The sequence below is a fragment of the Uloborus diversus genome, chromosome 10, assembly GCF_026930045.1.
Source record: "Uloborus diversus isolate 005 chromosome 10, Udiv.v.3.1, whole genome shotgun sequence".
Classification (NCBI taxonomy): Eukaryota; Metazoa; Arthropoda; class Arachnida; order Araneae; family Uloboridae; genus Uloborus; species Uloborus diversus.
In genome coordinates, this window is record NC_072740.1 from 59677150 (window position 1) to 59698782 (window position 21633).

Here is a 21633-nt window from a genome sequence, read left to right on the forward strand (position 1 = left end):
TTGATTACTTTATTGGAATTCTGAAGCTATTAAACTGAAGTCGTTGTCTTTAATATTACTGGAATAACTGAAGTTTTTAAAATTAATGTGAGGAAAACAGTAACATGTTATTTTTTGAGATTTCACAGAGTTAACTTTTAGATATTTAAATCTTTCTCCTTCTGTTTTTTTTTTTTTTTTTTTTTTTTTTTTTTTCACGAGTATGAAATTTTAATCTCTTTTTTAATCACGAGTGTGAAATTTAAAATTTATACACTGAAATTTTGCATTTTCACATTTTAAAATATGTCACAGGTAAACTTGATACGCTTGGTTTCCGGAATCAAAGACTTACTTATAGTCAAATCCTAGAAAAGCCTTAAAACAAAGTAAGATCTTATCACCTTCTAACAACACATCCTGCAACTTGTTAAGTTGACTGCTTTCAAGCAGTCAGCTTGTTCCTGTTAAAACGTGAATTCTAAAATTGTAGCTCAAACAAAAAATTCTAACAAGACCGAGGAATGTTTAGTTTCTGTCATCGATCCAAGCACAAGCAAAACCACTCCAGTTCTATTATGATCCCTTAATTATTTTCTCTAGGGAAATTCAAGTTAAAATCTCAGTGCACGCCTTGTTTCTGTTCGTATTATAGGATTCATTCTAAACAGCTAATGGGCCGTTTGGAATTATTTATTAAAAAAATGACAAAGTAGAGTAGACCGGGGCAAATTTACGCATGGGGTACGTTTACGCAGTGCCCTTTTTTCAAAACGAGTTATAAATGGAGAGCCAACAGTCATACCAGGTTGATGCTGCTCCCTAGCAAATATTCTCACAAGTTTTTGAGCATCAGTCGAGCTTCGGTTTGGCATGCGGATAGAAAAATCTATTTTCTAATAAAGCCGAGTAAATTTTAAGTTGAACGTTTTGAAGCTTATTGTGAATAAGTAATACTTTGTTAAAAACAAACAAATATATAAAAAAAAATTGAATTTATCCTTTTTTGAGGATTGTATTTGCATGGACAGAAAAGTTATCAAATTTTGTTGCACGTAAAAAATTAATCTAAGCATGCCTACGTGGCACGTTTACACATTTTCATCGGGGCACATTTATGCACGTTCTTACTGTGTCTTGCTACTCTGTCTTACTTCTAAACGGACCCCGAACATTGTTTCCGCTCTGTATTGTTTCAAAACTTGAGTATTTTCAGGTTATTTAGTTTTGAAATCACCATTCATTTTTAATTAACTAACAGATTCGTATCTTATAGCTTACAATCATGTAGGGTTGTCTTCATGCCTGTTCAGTTTTAACTTTATAGACTGTTCCAATACATTTTATTCATTTTAAAGATGGTAAAACATTACGTTCGAAACACTGCCAGAACCAATTAGATGTCAAAATAATGAAAAGGCTTATCGATAATCCAAGTATTTCTCCCAGTAGGCCTTCCACATCATCATATATAGACTACACTAACTGAGATCATTTGAAAAAGTAGGACCAAAGCTTAGGAACGAGGAAAGGAAAAAAAAGAGGATGCTCACAATCCTAACTGATACTCTGATTAAAGAAGCTCGCAGACAAGTGCAGTTAGAAGCTAAAGAAAGAAACCAGATGGAAGAATAACAAAAAAAGTAGAAATTACTTTAAAATTTACATATTTCTTTGAAGCAGAAATAGAAGATATCAAACAAAAAAGTATGAAACCAAAACCTGCGACGGGGAAAAAGTTAGTACACTCTGTAAATAAATGAACGATTCTGTTTACGTAGTAGAAAATTGTGCTTGCATCTATTGTTTGAAAGCAAACAAAAGGATAAGACAGGGTTCCATGTCTAAGATGTCAAAACGCAGTCCCATGACAAGTATGCGATTAGAAATAATTTATTTTGTTTATTAAAATCTAGCAGTGATGAAGAAAATGACTAAATGCTGTCTTTTTTTAATTAGAAATAAGTTCTATGATTTTAGTTTAGCCTATAAAATGTTCTTTAATTAATGATTATTGATTTTCTTATTTTCAAAATGTTTTAAGAGAAATACAACATTTAAATTTGGTAAAATATCTATTTTACTTATTTCTTGATATCATTTTTATAATGCGTAAACGTGCCCCACTCAAATGCGTAAACTTGCCCCGTTTCAGGGTAAAATTACGCAACCGACTTGGACTCAACAAACATTTTTTATGGTTAAAAACACAAACTGAGCAACAACGATATATTCAAATTTTGACTTCTTTAATTGCTTTATAAAATCACAATGTCTACAATATATATATATATATATATATATATATATATATATATATATATATATATATATATATATATATATATATATATATATATATATATATATATATATATATATATATATATATATATATATATATATCCCTTCAGTAGAACTTTATTTAACTTTCGTCAGTTCTCTTACATTTGGTTTTATTTTCTTATAAATGTTGTTGTTGTTTTTTTTTTTTTTTGGTAAATAAAATATATTACTTCAGGGTCTGCGGATATAACCATTCCTGCTACAGGTAGAAAGTTATCCAGATTATGCATGGATAGAATTTCATGCATTTTTATTACTTCTGTTCTTTCCCCCAACCCACCAGTAAATTTTTGGGACATTAAATTTTTTCTTCGTTTTTGAAATACTTCAAAATTTGAAGGCTTTTGAATCTGATAGTAAAGTATTGTTTTATTTAGATAGTTATTTTCATAACAACGTATTAATGCTAAAACCTCAATTACAAAAAATATAGTTAGCAGCATTATGAATAACGCAATGAAGATTATAGTTCACTATATTATGTCATACTTACATTAAATATTCTGACTTAACATATCTATTTCGTTTTTTTTTTTTTTCTTTTTTTTTCTAAATTTATGAAGACGACTTAAGTTTAGTTACAAAGAAAAACGTTCGAAATTCGCATTTCAAAGGTTTAACTTGCCAATCAATAAACATAAACTCTTACGTTTATTGATTGCTTAGTTGTAAATCTTAGCTACTTTCAATGTTAATATGTTCCTTGTATTGCTCAACGCCGAAATACATCTTGCTCAATTTAACATTTTTAAACCGTTAAATTATTTCATCCCATTTCAGTTTTGCACACGGTTCATGCAACATATAAAAACTTTTTTTTTTCTTCTTTTAAAATCGGCTCTTCGTAAGTCTCTTTTAATTATCTTTCCCCTGAATGTTAAGTATAAATCCCGGCGATGTTCTTAAATTTTATTTTGTTTGCGTTAATGAAATATTCTGTAAGAAAATTGAATTTGTCTTTTTTTTTTTTTTTTTTTTTTTTTGTATTTAGTAATTTTTTTCTTCTTATCAAGATATTAATTTATTATTTTCGATAAAGACAAGAGTAATATCTCTAACACTTTTAATTTTTGGGCATAAGTTAATGAAAGTAAAATTAATATGCTACAAGAATGATAAAGTTTTTTTCACTTCGAAAAGTATTATAATGCATTCGAGGTAAAAAAAAATTGAAACTTAAATTAGTATTATCAATTTTTCTTACATCAGGAATATGGTCCATAATCTCCCTCTTATTTATATTTTTTAAACTTTTTATGTAGCCTAAGATCATAAATAAGGATATACCATTGAAAAAACAAACCATTAAAAAAATGTTTTTTACTTCATAAGAAATTGGAAAAAATATCTTACTGAGCTGTTTTGAAAAAAAAAAATATTTTTGGAGAAATTTGTCTTTATTCGCATAAAATCTGACACAGATTTAGTTCAACAGCAATGATTTTTTTCCCTTACAATTGTAAGAATTATTATTATTATTATTGTTATTGTTATTATTATTATTATTATTATTGTTGTTATTGTTGTTATTATTATTATTATTATTATTATTATTATTAAAAAACTACCCTTATGAAATTCGTAAAAATAATTAAATACCTTTTTAATAATTAAAGAGAAAAGTTATTCATGAACGAGTTATAGCACTTTGAACATGTAGCATGAGTTATCAAAGTATGGTTGCTTGGAAAATAGAATCTATACTTTTAGATGTTTTAAACTAAAAGTCACAAAACATATATCACTTGGTGCTATTTAGCTGCGGTGAAACAAAATACTAACCACCGATATTACGAGTTTAACGAAAAAATAATCTGCTGGAACGGCGTTGTGCTTTTCAATGGCAATAACGAATGCCAAAAGCATTACATCTACCGTAAACTCCCGATTATCAGCGGTCGGATTATCCGTGGGTCTTTTCAAACATTGTTTTTTTTCCAACGGTGATGATTTACAACTAACCGTCTTCTTTGTAAAAATTTAAGATATGTACTAATATCAAAGCCATTAAATGTTTTTTAAACTTATATGGTTGTGTTATTTTTCGTTTTTAGCTTTTACATATATTTTTTTTACATTTAATGGTAGCATTTTTAACTATAATTTAAAGGTTGATTTGTAATGAAGACTTTCAGAAAAACAATCTTACCTGATTTGGTCGCGTCACTCAAATTAAGGAAACTAAAAACATTTTGAATATTAACTAGTTTGTGGCGAACCGATACACAAAAGTGTTTTACAGAGATTACGTTTCCCAATATCGACAATTTTAACGTAATTCAATGAATAAGTCTCTAAATATCGCCAATAGCGCCAAATTGAAATCAGAAAATAACTTTTTCGCCAAATTTGAGGCCAAATTAGAGACCAAAGGCTTGGCGATTTATCGAAAAGTGTTCACCAAATTTTGCATCATTTGAATTTGCATTGAAAATAATAATGATTTCCCCCAAAAAAAGATGTTAAAGTCCCCCTTTTGAAACATCCGAATGCAATCAAAAGATAAGGTGCACAACTAGACTTCATTAGAAGTCTACATACCAAATTTCAACTCTCTACGGCATACCGTTTTTGAGTTATGTAAGATTAATGCGCACATACATTCACACGCACTTACGGACGTCACGAGAAAACTCTAGGTGATTAACTCGGGGATCGTAAAAATGGATATTTCGGGCGTCCATACGTTCTAAGGTACATATAGTCGCGTGATTTCGGGCCAAAAAGAACAACTCAACATTCACCGGGAGGTGAGCAAAATTTTAATTTAGGCCGATATTTGAGTGAATTTTTTTTTAAACAACACCATAATTCCGTCCATGACAGGTCTCGATTATTTCTCATTGGCGTTTCAGTACTGGGAAATTTACGAATTTAGTCCTTATCTTAAAGCTTAATGAATAATTATTAAAAGTATTTGTTACCTTGCTTTTGAACGTCACTTATCACATAGCACAAGTTACCAAGTCATTTAGGTTAATAGCTACCCGATAAATATGTATGACCCGACAACTGCATTTAGAAATAGCCTTCACAAAACGGAATATCAGTCCATAATTTATTCAAATTACTCTCCAAGGCATAATGCTAAATAAAAAGTTAGAGCAAAAATACATTTTTTTATTAGTAGGGGAAATTATCAAACTACTCAAATTAATATTTCGAAACTTCAGTCGAATCTTTTCGAAAACCCATTACAAAACTCATGAGATTTGCAATGGGTTATAAAAAAAATTTTTAATTTTGGTCTGAACGAATGGGAATCTTGTTAAGGAAAATAAGTGAATTACTCATTTTTTCACGAGGTGTAAAAAATAATTTTGAAACGAGCTGATGTTTGCATCACATGACTTCTTTTTACACCAATTTAATGTTATTTCCCCATATTGGCAATTTTAATGTGATTCAATAGTTAACACGCTAAATATCATCAACAGTGGCCAAATTTAAACCAGATTTTAAAAAACAAATCGCCAAGTTAATCGCCAAGTTGCGACATAACTTGGTGACCAAAAGATATACCGCCAAGTGACCGTCAAATTATAACACCACTTGAGTTTGCATCGAAATTAACAATGATTTCCCCCAAAAAAGGGACAAAAGACCCCCTTAAAAACACCCAAATGCAACCAAAAGGGGAGGTGCACAACTAGACCCCACTAGGAGTCTACGTACCACTTTCTAGGACATACCGTTCTTGAGTTATGCGAGATACATACGCACATAATCACATACGGACATACGCACATACATACGTATATACAGACGTCACGAGAAAACTCGTTGTAATTAACTCCGGAATCGTCAAAATGGATATTTCTGGCGTATATATATTCTTAGGTATATATGCACGTGTGATCGGGTCGAAAAAAAAACTCAACATTCATTCGGCGGTGAACAAAATGGAAATTAAGGTCGATTTTTGAGTGAAATTTTTTTCGCGAATACAATACTTCCTTTTTATTTCCTTTTACGAAAAAGGAAGTATTTTATTCGCGAAAACATTTTCGCTCAAAAATCGGCCTTAATTTCCATTTTGCTCGCCCCCGAACGAATATTGATTTTTTTTTTTCAACTTGACCACACGTGGATACATGCCTAAGAACGTATAGACACCCGAAATATCCATTTTGACGACCCCCGAGTTAATTACAACGAATTTTCGTGTGAAGTCCGTATGTACGTATGTATGTGTGTATGTGTGTATGTATCTCGCATAACTCAAAAACGGTATGTCCTAGAAAGTTGAAATTTCGTACGTAGACTCTTAGTGGGGTCTAGTTGTGCACCTTCTCTTTTGGTTGCATTCAGATGTTCCAAAGGGGGTCTTTTACACCTTTTTGGTGTAAAATCATTGTTAATTTCAATGTAAACTCAAGCGGTACTATAATTTGGCAAAAACTTGCCAATATATTGCCAAGCTTTTGGTCGCCAAGTTTTGTCACCAACTTGGCGACGATTTTTTTTTTTTTAAATCGGGTTTTAATTTAGCCATATTTAAAGAGTTAACCATTGATTCACATTAAAACTGCCAATATTGCAAAAATATATCTGTATAAAACGCTTTCTTTGATTCGGTTCGCAACAAACTTGGGGTGAAAATATTTAAAGTGTTTCTTTGCGTACTCCGAGGCTTTAAATTGGAGTAAAAGGAAGTCATGTGATGCACACATCAGCTCGTTTGTAAAAGGAAGTATAAAAGAAGAAAAAATGTTACGTAGGCTACAATGGAATCACCCCTAACAATTTGAAAGAATGAATTTGCGATTGTTTTTACATACAAGTGACATACTATCCCCCTCTCTCAGAAGTAAATTTAAAACTTTGAAAAGGTATATTAAAAATAAATTACAACCTTGGCAGTTCTGAAAAGGATTTACTTGACATTCGAAAATTGATGTTGGTAAAAGAGAAAGTAGGCTCGATCGTTCTAGAAGAGTTTCTAGATTCTTGATAGTCAGCTGCGTAGTGTGATCATGAGTGCTTGTAAATAGCAATGTTTCAGAAATATATTTTTACTGTTAACTTGAGTCATTTTTAGAGAATTTTCAATTACGATGTAAAGTGAGTTACCAAGTCTGAAGCGTAAGTTTCAGCCAAGAAATTAAACTGTGAAAGTATTCCGCGCAGTTATTTTATCATAACAAAGGTGCATTCCAACATTTCAGAAAGTTATAGCACTAAAGATGAACAGTTAGAACTGAAATACAGCTTTGTATTTTTTGCTTATATGTCAACGTGTTTTTTCCTTAATGTCATTAAATGTCACATCAACAGGATACTCAACCCGATCATATCAGATTTTCTTCAAACTCAGAAATCTTACATTTATGCATAAGTTTAAAAATGTCTATAAGTCATGGTTGGTGAATTAATTTTTCAAATTTGTTTAAAAGCAGTTTTTATTTTCTTTTAACTTGCCAGCAGTGGTTTAAAATGTTATAACTTAAGTTCTAAGATCCTGAACTCTATAAAAGCTTTTTGAAACATTACGCTTAACCTAACATTAAGAAAATCGTTACCTATATTTTATCAATTGTTATGCTTCGTGAATGCTTTTCATTGTTTGCTCTTTTTCTTGGGAGAAATCTGAGATTTAATTGTTCCCTTTATAATAGAAAAAATCATTAGTAAAGAAAAGAATGCGTTAGGTGCGAACCTCTAACTGAAGCATATGGTCAAATTCATTATTAATTATTACGACTTTTTATAAATTTCATCGTATAAACAGGTAGGGTAGACCGGGGCGCGTTTACGCGGGTTTTTTTCAATGAATTTTCTAAATTTTATGTTTTTACTTAGGAAATTTTAGACATTGCGGTTTTATGAAGCAGACAAAATTGGTATAGTCAGTTGTTGCTCACAGTTTGTGTTTTAACCGTTAAAAATAATTATTTTTGAGTCCAAATCGGTTGCGTAAACTTGCCCCGGACACGGGGCACGTTTACGCATATTTATTTTGAAACCTAACGGGGTTCTGTTAGTGTTTTGAACATAATGTCTTACCATCGTTAAAATAAAGCAAATTTATTATACATTTGTTCTTTCTTAACTAAGTATTATTTATTCACAATGAGCTACAAAACATTCAACTCAAAATTTACTCGACTTGATAGAAAACAGATTATTCTTTCTGCATGCTAGACCGAAGCTCGACTGATGCTCAAAAACTTGTGAGGATATTTGCCAGAGAGCAGCATGAATATGTTATGACTGTTGGCCTTCCAGTTATAATTCGTTTAAAAAAGGGGGGGGGCACTGCGTAAACGTGCTCCATGTATGAACGTGCCCCGGGTCTACCCTTTTCTGAGAAACATACTTTATTAAAATCAGAGGCACTCAAGCTTTCAGTTCGAACTTCGGCTAAATGTACCATTGTATCATACAGGAGGTGAACACCTTGAAGCGTCAATAAGAATTTTTGTAAGTTGCGTTATTAACTTAGAATAAAAACATGTTTTCTTCCTTACACCACAGTACAGATAATGACGTTAAACTTATAATTATTACTTATGCATCATACAGACATACAAAAGATGAAAACTTTCAAGTTTTCATCGGAGTTTTTATTTTTTTTACCTTTAAAATTTTACCTTTAAAATTTGAGAAATGAAAATAAGATGTTTCTATTCCAGGCCACTGTGTAGATAATGACGTCATATTTTTAGAAAATGTATGCAAGTACTCATGTACGCACTGCATAAGTTATACATCATTCTTTTTTTCAATGAATTTTTACTTATCCACATTCCTGAAGCGCAGTTAATATATAAAAAAGCACTTTCACGCCTATCGAAATTTAATGTTTTTGTTGACGTCCGAAAATCTGCAATATCAATAACTAAATGGTAAGTACAATGGGAATAAAAGTAGAAATTTTAAATAGTGGTTGTATAATTCCTAGTTTGTTGGAAACTAAAAAACTTTTAACAGAGTTGGTTGATCAAAATTTTACCGAATTGGGATCTACAGGAAGCTGGCCAAATATTTCCAATATGCCCAGGCAAAGGCTTTACTGTAAAAGAAACTCAGAAACGTTCCTGGGAAACAATGGGCAACCTAATGTACGAGTAATATATCTGGCAAAACAACAGAAAAGTTTCCACCTAAACATTAGTATCTTTCCCGAAATTAGCCTGAAATCTTATTGATGAATTCAGAAAACTTTGCAGTGAAATTCAATAACGTTTCTGAAATAAATCAAGAACTATTCAAGAAAATTTACATGTTTTTATAGTGATAGTTTCACACTTTTCTGATTTACCAAAAAGGCTTCTAGAGCATATCAGCAAATATGACCAGAGGCAGAATTGCATGCAAATATCGAACAGGCCTGCAATTCTTAAATCTATAGTGTTCAAGACTGCATTTCACCATTGTTTGGGATCCAGCCAATCTTGGAAGGGCCGTAGCAGGACTGTAGACAAAACACCTAATAAAGATGTGCATATCTTTCCACTGGTAGCTAAAAATATTTTTCGTAACGACGAGAAAATTGCATTCTGATAGCAATTCAGGAAATTTTTCCCAAAGATTTCTCGTTTCTCACAGAAACCAGGAGGAAACTCGTGAAATCCCGAAACGTTATGTAAAAATAATCTGTGACGTTTAGAAAATTTCTTACAAAGTTGTTGATTGTCTCATTTTTAGCATAAAGTTTAAATCAGGGGCGGATACACAAAACCATTTTAGGGGGGGATATCATGCTAAAGACTCCCCTTCCCCCTCCATGAACGAACCTACGGTTTTGGGTACGAAACATTTCTGAAACTGCTTGGGAGTCAATAAAAAGCGCCAAATCGGACAGGAATAAAGCATCCAATTGAGGATAAATGTTCCAAATTAACTTCATTAGCAATGAAACGAAGTAGTAGTTAAAATTTTTACGTTTAAAAGTAATTAATGAATTGAATAGATACAGTAATTGTTTACATTTTATGCATAGAGTGTTTGAAAAACAGGTGGACGAATACTATTGTCGACGGTTTAGGGGGGGGGTCATGACCCCCATGACCCTCCCCTTGTGTCCGCCACTGGTGTAAATAAATATTGCTCACTTTTCGACAAATGGAAAATCATTTATGACATTCCCCTTTTGTGGTCTGTTTCAGTACTTCCGTTTTGTGTTGAAGATTTGCTTTCATAGCGGTAAAAAGTGCAAAATTTCAAATCAAAATGCATTTTACGTGTCAGAACATAACGTCTTAATCTATAGACTTACTTTACTATGATGCTAGTTTAAGATAACTTTTTAACTAATAAAAAAAGTGCTTTTTGTTCAGTAACTCATATTTTTACCAATTACTTTATTTTTCTAATACACATATTTTTAAGACAAATTAATTTATTTCTAGTAATTTCTAATTCCTTTAACCAAAACAAACGCATCAATGATGGAAACAGGAATATTTAATGTGTAGGGTGATCAATAGAGATCCAATTGCACTTACACGGCTTCCATCGCAGCACTTGGTTGGTATCTACACAATTATTATTGCCGTCCCCCTCCAATATTCATTATTCCTGAATAAATACTTCAACGTAATTCTTTAGTAACTAAGTGACGTTAACATTCAAAGATCCTCGGGAATGGAGACTGATAATTTTCAGACGTCCAAGGAATGAGATTAAAGCAGCTACGATGATAAGCAAGAACGGAGACACTGATTACTGCGTAGTACATTAAAATATTTCTGCTTCCAAAACTAAATCTTAACAGCGGAGTTTAAATGGATATAATTAGGAACTTCTAATGGAAATAAACGTGGTATCTTAATTCTCCATGAAAATTGGCTGCTAAAAATTTTTTGAAGGAAAGCGCTCAAGTGCAACCAAGTACGTAGATTTTTGTAATATTTAAATTAAAGTCTATCTCGGAGTTAATGGCACACATCATCATCATAGTTTTTTTAATTTGTAAATAATCATAATAATAATTTTCCGTTGCTACTATGTGAAAAAAGATCTTTTTTGTAAGTTTTAGTTGTTTGCAAGAGTGTTTCGTGTTTTATTGTATAATGTTCATTTCCAAGACGTAACACATTCTGAAGTTACAATTTTACTTTTAGTGATGTTTTGAGCTCAGGATCTCCGAATCTCTCATTAAACGTTTTTTAATCGTTATTTTTCTTTCAAAACTAAAAGTCTTTACCTTTTCCTTACAAATTTGTAGTATTTTAAGAGTTAAATTTTGCTGATGTTTTAGGTATGAATTTTTTAAATAAGATTATTGCGTTCATTTTTTCTTTTACTCACTTGGATCATCAATAAAATAGGAAGATCTGTGTTATGAGTGTGTGTCTAACACCCTAAGGGCGTGTTAAATCAGAAATATTCAACCTATAAGTTAAAATTTAATTAAAATACTCATTCCTAAATAAATACAATAGGATTCCTGAAAAGATGATTCATTTTAGAGTCACCCATCCTTACCCCATCAACAGGGTGAGATTGGATGACATACGTTAATTTAATGTGAAATTAAGAAAATTAAAATTCAGTATGCCGATTTTTTTAACCCACAATTAAAATTTTTTGTTATCAATTCAAGTCATTCTCCATCGCGTCACTGCATTTCCTTTATTTTAAGTAAGGAAACTCTCCTTGAAGGAGCAGGCCTATCTATCATAACTAAAGCAGCAATTAAATTTTTAGGAAAAACGCATCTGATGTATAAAACTTACACGCTTCTTTGATGAAGCCCGTTTATTGCCGACTGTATGGTTTCCCGGTCTTTTTTTTTTCTTTTCATTTTCTTTTCGCTTCTTTGAAAACGAAAACGAAGCGCAATATCCATCGAACTTGAAGTATAGAAGTGAATTGAATGATGAACGAAAAAAATTTAATTCAGAACAGTTGAAAATTCCTTTTAAAGCTCTCAAGAAAAAAAAGAAACATTTTTTGACTTCGTGTTCTTTGAAGCCGTGCTGCTCAAAACTACAAAAAAAAAAAAAAAAAAAAAAAAATGGATTACGTTTCAAGTGTGAAAAACGAAATGAAAAAATTTACAATTTTGCCTTTGATCGTAACTATCTACGTTATCAAACAAAAAACATATATGGAAATAAATGTATATTAGATAATATATGTATTTATTGATTTTCAAAATAATTAGTCGAAAATAGTGTAGTAGTTTGGGGTTGTTAGTTTGGGGAAAGTATCCGTGTTCTTCGATGCTCGTGTTTTTGAAGTACCGTGCTCTTCGGGGTTAACCTATTTGTGTGTTATTTTGAAAAGCTGAAAAGCAAACTTGATTTTCAAAATGGTTAAAAATCTAAATCAATTTGAAAATTAATCACATTTAATATATTACATTAGTTCCTAAAATCAGTGTGTATGTGTTTGTTTGAGAAACAGTTCTAACACCAGCATCAATTAAGAAAACGCCACGAGGTGTTTATAATATGTTTGTATATTGTATGTATAAGACTTTAGACAATGTCTGTATAATGACTGTCAAAATGTAGCTAACTAAGCACTTTTCAACTGTCATTATACAGATTGCAAGAAATTCTTATGCGTGAGGATCTTGCTTGGAAAGTATAATCCTTATCTTTTAATAATTTGTTTAGGGGTTTGTAGAGATTTTATTTTTAATTTCCTGCAAAAGAGATTATTTTTTAGAAGCATTAGAGACCAAATAAAGTAGTAAACAACAAAATTTCATTAATAAATTGCTTATTTGGCATTTTCAGCCATTGAAAATGTACTTCCAATAGAAGAGTGTAAGTTGCTTAAAAATATTTAATTTGGGAAAACTTACAAAAGTGATATTTATTTTCGAAACTTAATTTTCCAGTTCCGCCTCGACAAGCAGTGTTGATTGAAACATCTAGCAGATCTGACACTCCTCCGCATCAGAATTCACCAAGAATTCGTTTTCAAGTTACACCCCCAACTGTAGTTCCTCTTCTAGATGAAGAATTTAGACAGTATTTAGCTCTGGAAGGACCTGACATACGACAAAGTAAGTTATAAATTAAGTTGTCTCATTGAATGTATTTGACGATTTAACCATTTTACTCCCTCATGGGCGTAATGGGTAATGCAAAAAAAAAAAAAAAAAAATCTGTTGAATAACTTCTATTACCTCACAGTCATAAAAAAACCAAACACCTTTTTCCATAAACAGGTTCCAATTCAAAACTGAGGCTTGATAAAATAAATATTTTTGCACAATATAATACATAGGGTAAATGACTAGTTATAGGCACTCAACCAGTAATGGGCGGTTTGTCTTGTAATCTCAATATCAAGTTTGTAATCGATTTGGTGCATTCTCAAAATAGCATCCTTCAAGAAAACCCCCACTACTTTTTTTCCCAACATAAGTTTTATCTACAGTGTGATTTATTCTGTCACGATGCTTCTTAGTCGCGAATAGTAAATTTTCTAAACATTTCCAAAAGGTTTCTTTCTTAAGGACCTGGCATTACTGGTTTTTATCAATTTGCAGTTTTACTTGTACGTACTCTATTGGTATATTTTTTCATTAATTAAGATATTTAAGATCCTTCACAGCTAATGTGCCCATAACTAGTCAATTAAAATTAAGTATTTTAATTATGGGCACATATAAACATAATTGATTTTTTGGCCATTCTTACTCAAAATTTTAATTTAGGATTGACGATAAATTGTAAGATATACTTAAAACGATTAAAAAAAAGTGCAGCAGTTGAGTAATTCTATTTATTTTATTTGTTTATTTTCATTTGCTGTTGTTGTGCAGACAAACTATTCAAAAGTGATTTGTCAGTTGTCCATTTAATTAAATGTGATATTTCTCCAGTTGATAAGTCAACATACTTTAAACTCGATTAATATCACTCAATACTTTTCGAGTATTTCCTGAAAATAATTGAGTTTAGCATGCGACTGTTATTAGTTTGTATTATGCCTATATGAATAATAGTTGCAAATTTCTAAAATTTTCCCAACTGCAAAAGGGCAACCTCTAAGTTCTAAAACCGTGAGAATTAGTTTTTTCCGTGAACTAGAAATATCACAGTTCAACAGCAGCTCATTTTTTAAGAAACCTTAACCATGCCCATAATTATTCATTTACCATATATGTATATCTATATCTTAATCCTGCGAAAAACGGCCTAAATTTCGAAATATCTGAATTAGTAAGCAAATTTTATGTAACTTTTTCCAGAATGTATATTTAGTTAGCAATTTGCGAGTATATGTTTAAAACTGTTATATGTTTAAGCTTATTATATGTTTGAAACACATTTGAAAATAATCAATAATTTTGCACTCTTCACCATTAACAAATACTTTTATGCGATTCGTTTAGTTCTTTTGAACTTGAATGTATGCCTGCTACCCAAAAACACATTCTGTAAACATAAAGTACTAAGAAAATAAATTAATTAATTAATTCAATTAAATAATTGCAAATATAGCAAATACTTCAAAATTACGGCCTCTTATTCAGTCTGAATACGATGATACACAATACAAAAATGTCCGCAATTTACAAATATTGACAGGTACTCGTTTTTGGTAAAATGATTTTTGGATGTTTTGCTACATCCAATAGTGTATGGCTCCACAAAAGTGGGTAAGTGTCATTTGTACCAATAAACTCTGCGCGTTAAAATATACTGTTAAGCATCTTTGGTACGTTTTTGTCATACTTTACTCTTTAGCAATGACTAACTATAAGAAAAGTCCTCTGAACTTATATTAATGCTTATCACAAAAAAAATGTATATATTTTCTGTTTCATCCAATACGAAACTGACTTAAAATTTATTTGACCGCAAAATTTCAACTTTTTTGCAGCAAAATACAATTACTATGTTTAACAAACTCTTTGAAGGTGAAAATAACAGTAATATAATCTCGTGTTAAATAGAGCTGAAATTTCAGACTCAAAATAGTATTTTTGTCGCTCGGCAACTATACTAATCGATAAATTCTCTAAAGGAAGATTTGTCAACTGAACAGGAAAAAAAAGAGCCGAATGGAAGCTATTGCAGTCGATACTTCAGATTTGCTCTTGCTGCTGCTTTTATCTTATCATTTTATTTAATATTATAGGATTCTTAGGTTTTTCCTCTTCAGCCCCTTCGCCCTGAAAGACTTCGTATTTTTAGTTCCAAAACAAACTTTCAAAGTACCTTTCAACTTGGGATAAACTTCAAATTTGAAATATGTTTTGAATTTGGTGGCAGCAACGTTTCTGGGGATAAAAGTTCTTTGGAGTATGAGAAAAGTATTAAAGTATGTGGACAGAAAAATATTGAAACAGTTAGGCGTATGAGAATTTCTGATACGTAGATATTCGTTTCCGTTTTGTATCGATGCATTAAGGAAATATTGTTTTAAATATAAAGGTGACTCATAAGTTCAGCAATATTTGACGGAAGGGAATTTTCGAAACTTAATGTTAACAAGTGTGCATAGGGTAGACCGGAGCACGTTTACGAGGATTATTTTCAATGAATTTTCTAATTTTTATGTTTTAACTTAGAAAATTTTAGACATTGCGGTTTTATGAAGCAGTTACTGGAGTCAAAATTGAGATGTTCAGTTGTTGCTCAGTTTATGTTTTTAACAGTTAAAAAAAATTTTTTTAAGTCCAAGTTGGTTGCGTAAACTTGCCCCGAACACGAGGTACGTTTACGCATATTTATTTTGACACCTAACGTGGTTCTGCGTGGTTCTGTTAGTGTTTCGAACATTATAATGTCTTGCCATCGTTAAAATAATGCAAGTTTATTACAGACTGAATAGCGTATAAAGTTAAAGCTATGGGCATGAAGACAGCACTGTATGATTGTAAGCTATAGGATACAAATGTGTAACTTAATTAAAAATTAAATGGTAATTATTTTAACTAAATAGCCGGAAAATACTAAAAAGATTTGAGACAGTTTGGAGCAAAAAAAGTGTCAGGAGCACATTTAAGTAAGACACAGTAAGAACGTGCGTAAAGTTGATCCGACGTCAACGTGTAAACTTGCCCCGTCGCCAAGTTTGGCTTTATTTTCAACGTACAAAAAAAATTAATAACATTTCAGTTCATACAAATGCAATTCTCAAAAAAGGATAAAATTCTTCTAATTTTTTATTGTTTTTTCTTAACTGAGTATTATTTATTCACAATAAACGTCAAAACGTTCAACACGAAATTTACTCAACTTAGTAAAAAAAAAAAGATTATCCTTTCTGCATGTTAGACCGAGGCTCGACTGATGCTCAAAAGCTTGTGAGAATATTTGCTAGGGAACAGCACCAATCTGTTATGACTGTTGGCTCTCCAGTTATAATTCGTTTTGAAAAAAGGGCACTGCGTAAACGTACCCCATGCAAGTGTGAAAGATAATCAATTAAAAAAGCCTGTATACAGGCTTACTTATCATACTCTAACACTGAGTACTAATACGAGGCATGTGAAGTGGAAGTAGGAAAGATTAACAGCCGAACTAAGCTAATTAACGAACTGTTTTTTTATAAGTTCCAGTTTGGCCGTAACTTAATGTTGATAAGTGTGCATGGGAAGATAACCAATAAAAAAGACCCGTATTTAAACTTACTTATCTCACAATAACACTGAGTACTGATACGAGGCATGTGAAGTAGACTTAGTAAAAAAAATAACGGCCAAACTAAGCTAATTAAAAAACTTTTCCTTTATGAGTTCGAGTTAGACCATAACGCAGCCGAAGAAACCCGAAACATATGCTGCGCTAAAAATTAAGGATTTTTAAACCACATCATTGCTACATTACTTTTAAATTAAAAAAAAAAAAGCGCCTTCAAAAAAAATACCCAAGAACTAAAAGGCAAAAAATAACTGATTACACTTACATTCTATTTCCTACCCAAACATAGAAATGAAATTTATTTTACAATTCCAGTACAAAAATCAACTAAACAAATTACTATACGATGAATTATTTTAAATACCTAACTAATTATATACGATCTTTTAATTTTTAATAACCTTTTGAAGTCGGGGCCTCCTATAAACAACTACATAACGTAACTGACAACCCACCGAATCCTGAATTAAACACTAATTTAACTATACGCGAAAATGATCTTAAAAACTAAACCTACTCAGTTACGTTAGGTATTAATTTACAGGAGGCCCCGACTTCAAAAGGTTATTAAAAATTAAAAGATCGTATATAATTAGTTAGTATTTAAAATAATTCATCGTATAGTAATTTAAATCAGTGTTTATTTTATAATTCGGTGTTTAGTTTAGTTGATTTTTGTACTGGAATTGTAAAATAAATTTCATTTCTATGTTTGGGTAGGAAATAGAATGTAAGTGTAACCAGTTATTTTTTGCTTTTTAGTTCCTGGGTATTTTTTTAAGGCGGTTTTTTTTTTTATTTAAAAGTAATTTATTTTTTGCTTTTTAGTGGTGTAAATAACACGGCGAGCGTCTGGGAGACTTCCGACGATTGTGAAGAAAGGCTTTTTCAAATGCGTAACTATGTACAAAAAAAAATTGTCTTCATCATTTGTTCACCTTTATCAAAGTTTGCTTTCCGAAAGCAAATGCACGAGTCACTAAAAAAAAAAGAAAAACAAAATCGCTTTAAGTTTAAATTTGTAAAATTGTAAATTTTAGAATTGTAATATTGTAAATTGTAATTTATGTTTCGCAATTAGTGTAATGTAACTCGTGATAAAAGTCGCATGTTTCTTCACATGGCCCCACTATAGATGAAGATTTAAAATTCCACTAGAATGAATTTTATGTTTGCTACAGAGAATCCTTAATTCAAAATTTTCATTATCATTACTCTTAATAATATATTTTTTTAGTACTTTCTTTAACTATAGCTAAAGAAAGTATAAACCTTTATTTTATGGCCTTTGTTTATCAATGGGTTTTATATTTAATCGTTTGTGAGGGAAATTGCATGAAATTTATTGTTTTACCCTTAACTTTTCCCTAAAGAATAAATAGGGTAAATCAAAGATTTGGAACCTAAGTTAGACCACCCCTAAACAAAACAACCAATAAAAAAATAAAAGCATAAAAACCGGTTCACTAAGTGAGACGATATACAAAGTTAATAAAGTACAAATCGATTTAAATGTGAGTATGATATTTGAAGAGTTCCTTCAATTTCATCAAACCTGAACTTGATTAACATTAGACCGCCGAGGAACGCTGTTTCAAACAAAAAAAAAAAAGGCTTTTCCTTATCGGTACAGGTAGGGGCGTGCACAGAAATTTTGGAGCCCATCACAAATGACTTTTCCGGGCCCCTCTCCATATTGTTTACCCCTATATTTCACCGTTAGTTACAAAAATATTGGGCCCCCTCCAGGCTTGGGCCCGGGCCAACAGGTGTCCCCCCCCCCCCCCCTGTGCATGCTCCTGGGTACAGGTGTCTTCGAGTATTTATGGAACATTGTACAAAGGAAAAACAAATCCGACGAGTTAAGAACCTCCTCATTTTTTTGAAGCCTGCTAATTAATATAACCCTAATTTCAAATTGAACTGGCGGCATCGTGAAATAGTAAATCCAGAATATTGGTCAAACTTCAGAAATCATACACAGTTATAATGTATATTATTAAAGAATATAAATTAAATTGTGGGGGAGGGGTGTTCTGTATTCAATTCCCCCTCAATTGAACAGTAAATATACTTAAAAATTGGAATATTAAATAAAGAACTTTATATTTTAGTGCCTAAAAAAATTTATTTATTAGTAAATAAAATATTAAAGTAATTGATTCAACGATTAAAGTAGCAAAATATATTTAATTTACTGCTTTGCTATTCAGTAATAAATACATTAGTAACACCTATAATAAAAATTTACCATGCGGCGCAGAGTTGAGAAAATCATCATCCATGTTCCGCGAGAATTAAATATCGTTCAATAGAAAGCCAAAAGCTTAGGTGTGAAACTACACCGATCACAGCAACACAACGTGATCATGACGTATGAAATTTAAAGTTTCTTGGATTTCTCCGAGACCCCTTATCAGATCCAGACCAAATTACAATGGGACCATCTGGGAAGTATACCCTTCCAAGCAAAAAAATATTTTTCAAATCGGTCCAGTAGTGTTGGAATAATTCGAAAACACACATAAAAAAGCCGCAATACGCAATCATAACCTCCTTTTTTGAAGTCGGTTAAAAATGTTTTTTACATTAATAATTATTTTTATGATTGTTATGATTATAATCATACTAATTATAACAAAATATTATTATCACAGTGTTATCGAAGAAAGGGCTAAAAGATAGCTTAAGACGGTAAAACATGATCGTCTGTACTAGAAATGCTTGGTATCTATAGTTAATAATGTATTGACTAAAGAAATAAAATAAGTAATTTATTGCGAAACTTATGACTCTCTTTATTATTCATAGATTAAGGATTTTTAAACCACATCATTGCTACAAAATGTGTTTTACATTAAAATTTTTTTATGATTGTTATGATTACAATCATACTAATTATAACAAAATATTATTATCACAGTGTTATCGAAGAAAGGGCTAAAAGATAGCTGAAGACGGTAAAACATGATGGTCTGTACTAGAAATGCTTGGTATCTATAGTTAATAATGTATTTACTAAAGAAATAAAATAAGTAATTTATCGCGAAACTTATGACTCTCTTTATTAGTCATAGATAAAATAATTTAGGTCATCCCTTACACAAAATGAATAGTAGAAATTATGATGACATTGTATATTTTGAAATAATATATAAGTCCTTATACTAAAAAGAAATTTTAAATCATTAGTGAAAGAAAAATATTTGAAGTTATGAAGAAATGTCAATAAAAAATTTAAGTCTTCAAGCATTGCACATTTTTATAATACACTGCAAATACGTTGAAACATGTAATTTAACTATTCGTATAGTTTTTATATGTTGCAGTGCTTGCGTGAGATCACGATAAAGGGAGGGGGAACCATGCTTTTTCTACGTAAAACATTTATTAAGTTAAGTAATAAGTTAAAACCCTTAAGCCAGAGCTACAGCAGAACTACATGCAACATACAGACATTCCGGTCGAACTTCAGTTTTGTCCTTGTTGTGGACCCATCAGTCTGGGATAGTCATTTGCCGAGATGGGAAAAGATTGGGTTATCGCACATTGAAGATTGTAATATTTTATCTGAAACGATCTGATAAAGAGAAGTGATAACACTGTGATAAAGATATTTTAATTTAAAGAATGTGTGGTTTGTTTTTACCAGTAAAAAAAAGCACTATTTTAACGATACATCGATGTCAACAAACTAGGAATAATACATTTTCTGATACGTATTGCATATTACAAGTCAATCAAAATTTCAATCGTAATCGAATTTCTAGTTCACTGTTTTTAGTTCTATTGAAGTCTGCGTACAGGATAATTGTTTTTGTTTTAAATCAAAGTCAGTTTATGATTTTTACATTTAACCAAGCTGGCTCAATTAAATGCAAAGATTTAGCAGTTTTCCTTAGCTCACATGGTAAATTCAATTTAAAAAAAACCTGCTCCAAAAATCGAATGAATTCTAAATTCATTTTATATTTAAGGACGCCATGGGTAAAACAAATCGTATTGTAACACATATTTACGAATGGGATCAATATATAACTTTAACCATAGTTAACTAATCTAAAATATAATACATTAATTTATGCTTAGGAATTATCTTATGACTAATGTATACATTAGTATAGTAGTATATTATATTGATTATAACGCTAAATGATAATTTTAAAATGTAAATACTTTCAAACTTTTACAGCAGACAGACTAAAAATATTTTCTTGCTATTTTTTTCTTTGGGAGAGGGGATTTAAGTTTAAAATCTTGATAGATTAAAGTCTTAACTTATTAATTTCTCAGACAAAAATGCTGAAAAATTATTTCAATCTGTGTGAATAATAACTCATCGATTTTGTTTTTGCAACTAAAAAAACAAAACTTAATACTTACATCTGTTCAATACCGCGAAAATATACCCAAAATATTTCCTGCTCTTGCAATAAAACTAAAAATAGTTTCTTTGATTTTGCTTATTTTCTTTCTTTTTTATTTCGTTCCTTGTTGATGATAAAATAATGCATTCCAAAAGAAATGATCTGTTTCAGTTTCTAGAAAAGATAAACTCGCAAGATGTCTTTCTTTCCCTCGTAACTAAATGGTATTCTAGATAGGTGTAACGGTTTAATCTCTCCATTAAATTTAATACTTTTCCATTTTTGTTTGCTTCAACTATTTCTAGTCTTTTTATTTCATTTCATTTTATTATTTATTTATTTTGATTTTAATTATTTATTTACTTTTTGCAAACATTTTT

At 30.9% G+C, this 21633-nt stretch overlaps 1 protein-coding gene across 2 annotated transcripts in view; it reads left to right on the top strand.

The window, feature by feature from the left end:
- The window catches only part of LOC129231811 (multiple epidermal growth factor-like domains protein 6), a 248360-nt gene that overhangs the window by 176066 nt on the left and 50661 nt on the right, over nucleotides 1-21633 (top strand). For both annotated transcript variants that reach the window (XM_054866188.1, XM_054866187.1), the window contains exon 11: nucleotides 13124-13291. In XM_054866188.1, the coding sequence (XP_054722163.1) occupies nucleotides 13124-13291 (168 nt within the window). The remainder of the gene's footprint in view (nucleotides 1-13123; nucleotides 13292-21633) is intronic.